The 8624-nt window shown below is 34.1% G+C and overlaps 1 protein-coding gene across 3 annotated transcripts in view; it reads left to right on the top strand.

The window, feature by feature from the left end:
• Positions 1-2069: 2069 nt before the first annotated feature.
• LOC106101627 (indole-3-acetaldehyde oxidase-like) overlaps positions 2070-8624 on the top strand; it is an 11821-nt gene continuing 5266 nt past the window's right edge. For 2 of the 3 annotated variants that reach the window (XM_013280924.1, XM_013280922.1), the window contains exons 1-8: positions 2070-2164; positions 4086-4255; positions 5394-5554; positions 5977-6350; positions 6941-7164; positions 7547-7649; positions 7945-8072; positions 8264-8551. In XM_013280924.1, coding sequence (XP_013136378.1) covers positions 2122-2164; positions 4086-4255; positions 5394-5554; positions 5977-6350; positions 6941-7164; positions 7547-7649; positions 7945-8072; positions 8264-8551 — 1491 coding nt within the window. In that variant the 5' untranslated portion in view covers positions 2070-2121. Of the gene's footprint in view, positions 2165-3833; positions 3994-4085; positions 4256-5393; positions 5555-5976; positions 6351-6940; positions 7165-7546; positions 7650-7944; positions 8073-8263; positions 8552-8624 lie in introns of those variants that run through there. The other variant, XM_013280923.1, reaches the window with a different exon arrangement.

Below are 8624 nucleotides of genomic sequence, written 5' to 3'. Positions count from 1 at the left end.
AGCTTAAAAATGACGTCATTCCGATTCCGATATTTCTATCACATATTTTACACGTGGGATTATTATGAGACAATTTACAATTTGGTGGGACAAGCCTTTAAAGAACTGTTACGGCTAAATACTGAAATAAATATCTCAGTCTTAAATGATAAGGCAACGAAACTTCAAATTGCGTTAAAATTATGACGTCATACAGATTGTAAGCGGCAATTACGAAGTATTTGACATTCGTTTCAGAATTTGTCTGTTAGTGAACAAACGTATCTACTCTAAGCAACTGTGTGATCATTGTATCTTACTTTGTGGAAATAGGGTTTTAATTTTCTACTAACTGTACCTTAACATGATTGGTATTTAATTTTCATCGCTTCGAAAATAAAAACCTTAAATAATAATCGATTTCTACTATTTTTTAAATTGTTATTTATTTAATTTTACGTCCAAATAGCAAGTGACAACCCTATATCCTTAAGATAACTACCGCTCTTGTTTGTTACGCAAAGTAATTAAAAAACTTCAAATTATTTCGGTGGCATATATATTCGTTTGACACTTGGCACGTCCCAAGGTGACGTCATTGGCCAATCATGTTATCATACACGCGTAGTACCTACATCAAAGACACGTTACCGTTCATACTGTGTACATTTGCATATACAATATTTGATAAATTATGTTAATTCTGATCTTAACAGTTTTATGTAAATTTATATTTTAAGTAACTAATGTAAATTCCAACTGGAAATATATTTTTTGTTTAGAAAAACTGAAAGCCTATGTTTTAGCTGACTTTTTGAGCTGTTATTTTGTATATCGGCTTACCATAATGTTCCGGTTTACACTATCCCAGTCTAGCGATCGAGATCACTGGATTAAAACTGGAAATATGTTATACATTTAAATGCATTTTACAAATGTTTTAAGTTTTAATCCAGCGCTGGATTCGCTGGACTGGAATAATGTAAACTGGACTTTTTTGACAATGTTTTAAGAAGACGCTTCCATTGCTGATTAGTTCCATGTTTCAGTAATAATAGACATTATTAAGTAAATGATCAAATTAGTGTAATATTTAACGAGCCAAAGCTTAAATGTTCTGATTTTGTATTATTTTTGTATATTAAGAATTTTGATGTTGGACTTTATGAAGCGGGTAATAAAGTCTATATTTGCGTAAATTTGTCTGTTAGAGTAAAGTTCGCACTTTTTGCATAACACTTACTGTTGACTCGATTGTGTATAGACCTATAATGTATATTTTACATATAGTATTGACGAATTTTTCTCTTATTTTATAAGATTTATGTAAGTTTTAGTTTGATATATAATCGGTAATTTATTGAAATTTGTTTTTTTTTTCGTCTTTATTTCTGTTTTAATCTCGGTTGTAATTAATTTTAGATATAATTAAATTTTGTTAACAGAAGGCCTAAATAGCGACCTAATTTCGACTTAAATTATTTTATGATTGTAATTTTTTAATGATTTACTAAATTCCTTAAAGACACAAAATAAACATATATTAATGATGTTTGTGGTTTTATTTAACACATAGGACCGCCCAGGGCGCTAGAAAGGGGCGTCACGGTTCTAAGAATCACAAAGTCTTACATAACCGAGACAACACGCCCCCCGCCTAAATTTATTGAAAAAGGGGCCCCTATGATACTCGCCCAGGGCGCTAGTAACTCTAACCGTTATCCATACCAAAAGCCCTTAACATATTTAGACGTTAAATTCCTCAAAATTTTAAATTACCCAAGTAACTTGTTTCCACAATTAAAATCTATTTATCTTGTACGGAACCTTTTACTAAGTACGATATATCGTGACTTTTTATTTATAACTTTAATAGTTACGTAATAAAACAGGTACCTATCAAATGATGGTAAATGTGTATTTTAAAAAAAAATTAACAATTAGTATTTTATCGTTTTTTTGTATAAATGTGCAAAAACCTAGACGTTTATATTTATGGATTTTTGTATTTGTTTAGGAACCCTAAAATGTCGACACACGTCTGAAAAAAATAACTGTGAACTGGATCGTCAGTTTAAAGTTAACTAAATGTGAAGTAACACCTGCTTAGATATTTTTTATTACATTTTATTTAATTTCAACATGTCCTGTATTGAATTTACTGTTAATGGAGTAAAATGTTCAGGTAATTATTTTTTATCGTAAACATGATATATAATATATTGTAACTTTTTCTTCTATTTATGTTGTAATGGATTTTTATAAAATAGATTGGATTATATGCGTGGTATCTTTTATTTATTAGTAAAATTTATCGTAGTTGAACGGGATCACAGTGTTCGAGCTATTAACTAATACATATGTGAAAAAGTGTATTCGTTTGTTCAAAAGGCAAAAATATAATAAAACGTAATAGTCAACAAGTAAATTTCTAATCTAGCTTGAAAACGTTTTCGACTATAAAACTGTAAATACACGATAAACGCTTTAATTGTCGAAGTTATTGCTAACATTTCCTTTACATTAGTAAAAACTCGTGTTATAAACGCCTTTAGACGAAATTACTCTTTCTTTTAATGTTCTAATTGATTATAAGGAAAACCTGTAATCTATACATGTATGACGGGTTTTTCCTCTTTTCATTTATAATTTATCATCAATTTTTTAATTCAAATTTATTATTCTACGAGCTGTTGCCCGCGACTTCGTCCGCGTGGTATTAGAAAACTTACGAACTATATAAATTTCTAGGCTTGGTATAGTAATTTGAGTTTGTGTTGATATATTAATAAATTTATATTTCCAATAAAATTCTAAATGCCAACAACGCATCTTCAGCTCCTCTGATATTGTGGACTAGGTGTTGAACACCTCGAAGTTCCCGACGCATATTTGCCCCCTTCTATTATAAAAAACAGTTTTTTGTAAACTGCTATTTTTTACTAGAGGTGTTATATTGATTTTCGTCTAGCTTATTTACAAGTGATACAAATGTTAATTTTATTGTTAGACTTGATATTAGTCAAGTCTTATTGTCTTTTAACAAAGTATCAAGTTACAATAAAAAAATAAAAAACCTTGGAAGATAAACCATAAGTTTTTTTATTAATTTAGATAAACGATCTTCCTGAGTAACACTGAAATATGAATAGACAAGAAAAAAAAATTCACGTGGCCTTTAAAATAAATTGCAGTAATTTTGCTGTTACTCTGTGGTCATTTTAAGTCAATAAACGGTTGTTTACTTCCGTCGAGATGTATTGTATTAAATACTTAAGTATGTTATTTTCAAAGTATGAATATAGAAAACATTATTTCTTACTAATATTATAAATGCGAGAGTTTAAAAGTATATATCTTTGTTCCTCTGCATCAACAGAACCGGCTAAACGGATCTTGCAGAAATTTGGCATATGCAGAACTTTCCACGCAGATGGAGTTGCGGGAGACAGCATATAACAAATTGTTTAGAATTTTCGAATTGCAGATAATAACAATTATTTTTATTAATATAACCGACAGGAACTTTGTTAGTTTATGATTTTACAAGGGAATGAAGTTGACGAATACATTTTATTCCAATAGATAGAATATCTTTGACAATAATTTAAAAGCCATTACACGCTTTCAATAACTAACGTCTGAACAATAGGCTCCACAAACTCGAGGTTACGTTTTATCTTGCTTATTTACATAGATGGTATTAGACCTGCAAGGCACGAATATTTTAATGTTTGTTCAAGATGTATTCAATTTGTGTATAAAGATGATGACGATATCTATCTGTCTCTGTCTCGCTGACAATGAAACAATCAGATCAACATATTAGAAATATAGTCGAACAAGGTTATCTGTCTTGATAAGTGGCGCTGGTATCGCGGCTGGTGCAGAAAATGTGAACCTAGATATGCATAGAAAATAGCCTCCTGATACTATTTTGACGTTTCCAGGAGGCACTATTGAGCTGTTATAATTTAGTTCGACTTATACCCACCGGATCAGATAACCTTATTGGTCTATAGATTATTCGTCATTTAAACACGCTTAAGGCGCGTACTTCTTTGTTTATTTCGGGTCATAGTTTAACTGATTTTCCTTATTTCCAGTAAACGAGACAATACCACGGGAGACATCTTTAAATGCCTACCTTCGATATTACCTATCCCTCCCGGGTACCAAGGCGATGTGCCACCAAGGCGGCTGCGGGGCTTGCATCGTGGTAGTACGGGCGGAGCGGCCCACATCCGGCGTGAAAGAAACATTTTCTGTTAACTCTGTATGTAAACAAAAAAAACTTCATAATTCTCATAAAGATCTTTTCCAGTGATAATAGATGAGTCAATAGAAAAGTTTGTGGTACTCAATTCAACAGTTAAACCTCTTCCCACTCGTCACCGAGCATCGAATGAATTAATTTGCAGACAGAAGCGTACCAAAGCCATTAGTAACAGCGTTCGCACACCTAAAACTATTATAAAACATCGCACAACTGTTTAGTCGCGCTTTGATTCCTATGAGCTTTAATGAAGGTGCACACAATGAAAATCAAGTATTTTATTTGTACAACTAAACAGTAAAATGGGCTACGAAACAATCGACAATCACACAACATTTATGCAATAGTATAGTGAAAAGTGTGCGCCCGCTCTAAAGGTTGCTCAATTGGTAAACTTTGTCTTCGGAGCCAATGAATACCAATTAAAGATTACGGCTCAAATCACCAAAATATCTTCAACGCAGTACCACCGTTTGCGTTCAGAATTGAACTCAATTATGCGTCGCCATCTTAAATTTACGCCATATTGTCTATCCTCTACTAACTAACTGTCAATGCGCCCGCGCTCCCTCATTGGCCCTTGTTTTCTACGCGTCACATGAGAGGGCGCGGGTGTCGCATTATCGATATCGATTACAATATCCTATCGATTTATTAGCGTATTCGCTACAAGTAATAAAGTACGCTTTGCCATTATTTACTTAAAATAGTTAAATACCCACTGTATTTCAAACATTGTTGCCTTGTCTATTAAATACAATTATGTATTGCGTATAATTTGTGAAACTACACGGCGTTAAATGCGGGCCTAACGTAGAACATACTGGCAATTAAATTTCCCTAGTAATTTTTAAAAGTAATTATTTACTACTTAGTTGCATAATAGCTTCATTTGTTATGATTTACAATTAATCCTCGCAACATTAAAATCTTTGAAATAAATGAGAAAAGAATGTATTTAAGAACGATTAACTTAGGGACGGTTTAAAAATTATAGGCGTGATCTATGGCACATTCAAACCCATACGTAATTACGCACGTGGCGCCCGTCCATGCGTCTGTAGCCGCCCTTTACCTCCGGCACTCTGTACGGTGGCCTAACTCTACCTACCCTACTGATTTCGCTTTTATTTTATAGTGCCTAGTTCTCGTATTCTCATGCCACGGCTGGGAGATCACAACTATCGAAGGGGTTGGCAACAGACTGTGCGGTTACAGCGACGTTCAGAAGAGAATCGCTGCGTTCAATGGAACGCAATGTGGGTACTGTACTCCCGGCTGGGTTATGCAAATTACTAGGTACGTCTTGCAAATCTTAATGTATTTAAACGTACATATCCGTACTCAGAATGGTAAACCTTAGTATAGATTTAAAACAATATAGACACCCCAAATGATCATTTAAACGAGGTCTCAACAAATTATTTCGAAGTGGAACTCAAAGAACGAATTATATGGGTGTCGAACTAAAATTGGTGAGCTGCAGATCAGCTCACGGTTTGCATTATTTAAGGAGTTCAGTGAACCGGCTCGCAAAGCCACTCAATTTGTACCTGCATAGAGGTGTGATATGCGTGATTTGCGAGTTTCCAAATCGCTGCTTCTCATCTTATCCGTGAGCTAATTAAGTTCTTGAGACACAGCTCAACAGTCCAAATTTGCGAACTGATTTGACAGTTGATTTACACACATTTATATGTATTAATTATGTTCTTTATCAGCCTGCTAGACAAGCATCTCACAATGAAGCAGATGGAAGACTCATTAGGCAGTAATACATGTCGCTGCACCGGCTATAGACCTATACTGGATACCGCAAAGTCCTTAGCAATAGACGCAAGTTCAGATCTATGCGCTAAAATCAACGACATAGAGGATTCACACACATGTAAAAAGGAATGCAAAAGGAAATGCTCAAGTATCAGCGAAAATGACTGGTGTATAATAGATAAGTTGGAAATAAATGAATCGATCATATCTTTAAATTTTGGTGTTACAAAATTTTACAAAACTTTCACTGAAGAAGAAATTTTTCATGTTTTATCGCATTGCGGTGATGATTCTTATATGTTTGTTGATGGGAATACAGCAAAAGGTATGTAAGAAAACATTTAAATAACAATATTTGTGAATCTCCTGAGATTTAATATCGGTTGTTTATTTTACCTTATCTCCACAACCTACTTAGTTTTATACATATTGTGATATGTTATTTGTATTAGAAAAAAATACGATAATAAACAGCTAACGATAAAATTTGTAACGGTTGTTCTAATTTTTTTTTATAATATAAGATGGCAAAAGAGCAAGCGGCCACCTGAATCCACCGAAGTGAAAGGCGACCGCTGCCCATAAACATCCGCAATTGCAGATGCGTTGCCTACCCTTAATTGACGGAGAAGGAGACGCAATAAAAAGGATATTTCCCCTTTCTATGCGTCTCCTCCACTGTCAAATTTATTTTTACTTCCCATAATGTCCTCTTGAGAAAAGGGTGGAAAGGGAAAGGGACTAAAATTAGGCCTCTGTCACCACACTCATCAGACGAAACGCGGAATTGCTTCCACTTCACGCCTGTTTTCTGTGTAGTCGTGGTATTACACCGGACGCGTCGGCCCATTCGTATGAAGATGTTAAAGCTGGCTCTGCCACTGTTTAATTCATACCACTGTTCCAATTTTGTAGGTGTTTATAAAACCTACGAATACCCTAGAATACTGATAGACATAAGTGACGGCAAATCACTGAAGACGTATGTATTCAGTCAGAATCTCGTCCTAGGAGCTAATGTTAGTCTAGAAGATTGCATCACGATATTCACAGAGACAGCAAAAAGAACGTATGGATTCGCATATTTGGCGGAATTAGCTAAACATATAAAACTTGTGGCGCACATTCCTGTTAGAAAGGTAATACCATCTATATACTCCATCTCTCTCTCTTCCTAGCCTATAACCCATATGGTATTAGGGTCAGCTTTCCTTGTCAATCTCCTCTACTTCGCCCTAAGACATGTAATAAAAATTGGAGTGTCTGCATAAAAAATCTGATAACAAAAATGGCTTTTAAAAAATTGTCCGTCTGTCCGCAAGCCGCGTTTGTTCTAGATAATCTCCGAAGCAGCTGGGCCGATTTTGACGGGACTTTTCCTAGAGAGCAGCTGACATACGGGCATATTATAAACGACCATTTTTTTAATTCCACGCCAACGAAGTTTGCGTGCAAAAGCTCGTCTGCTATAAAAAAACTAATGAAACGCATTTAACATTGTTAATTTTAAACATTTTTCAGATCGGCTCCATAGCTGGTAATTTAATGCTTAAACATATGAGACCAGATTTTCAATCGGATATATTTTTGCTATTAGAAACGGTAGGCGCTTATGTGACTTTGAGTAAGTTTAAACTATTTTTTTTAATCTACACAAATATGTAAAGAGAAAAGATTTGTATTTATGGATTTTTGTACGTTTCGTAATAACTTAAAAACTACTGCGCCGATTCAAAAAAATATTGTACCATTAAGAAGCTACGTAACCGCCGAGTAACATAGGCTACTTTTTTAAATTCCACGCGGACGAAGTTGCGAGCATTAGCTAGTTATAAATAATTTTGATAACGGAAATATCATTAAAGTACGTTAATAACATGGCTGGTGAAGTACCACACAATTAACGGTTTTGTTTTCAGGAAATTCCCGTAACAAAAGACTATCGTTGTCTATGATAGATTTCTTGAGCTACAACATGCGAGGTCAGCTGATGTTGAACGTGGAACTCCCACCATTAGGAGAAAATAATATTGTTAAAACTTATAAGGTACGGTTTTCGTAATATTATAGGAAATGCAGTGTTATAGAATCTCTTTGATTTTAACATGTAGTCGTGATATTAAACAATTAATTTAAATTTTATGTATCACGGATTTATTGTATTGTTGAAAAAACTCAACATCAACGCCGTTAGTTTTCGCAGCCGAATTTTATTAATGTCTACCTACATTATTTCAGATACTACCACGTAACCAGAACGCTTTAGCAATTGTCAATGCTGGATTCCTTCTAAAAGTAAACGCGCATAACGTAATTACAGAAGCAAGGATTGTTTACGGCAATATATCGCCGGACTTCATACATGCACATCACACGGAGCAATATTTATTAGGAAAGAATATATTTTGCAACGATAGTCTTCGAGGAGCTATACAATTGTTGAATGCAGAAATTATACCACAATACTGTCCACCGAAACCATCACCAGAATGTAGAAAGAAATTAGCAATAGGTTTGTTTTACAAGGTTAGTTGAAGAACGTACGCTACAAAATACACGAAAAACAAAACAAAATGCACTAAAAACAAAACAAAATACA

This window comes from Papilio polytes, unplaced genomic scaffold, assembly GCF_000836215.1.
Source record: "Papilio polytes unplaced genomic scaffold, Ppol_1.0 DF823980.1, whole genome shotgun sequence".
Classification (NCBI taxonomy): Eukaryota; Metazoa; Arthropoda; class Insecta; order Lepidoptera; family Papilionidae; genus Papilio; species Papilio polytes.
The sequence above is the reverse complement of the archived record's forward strand: the minus strand, read 5'-3'. Positions and strand labels throughout refer to the sequence as shown.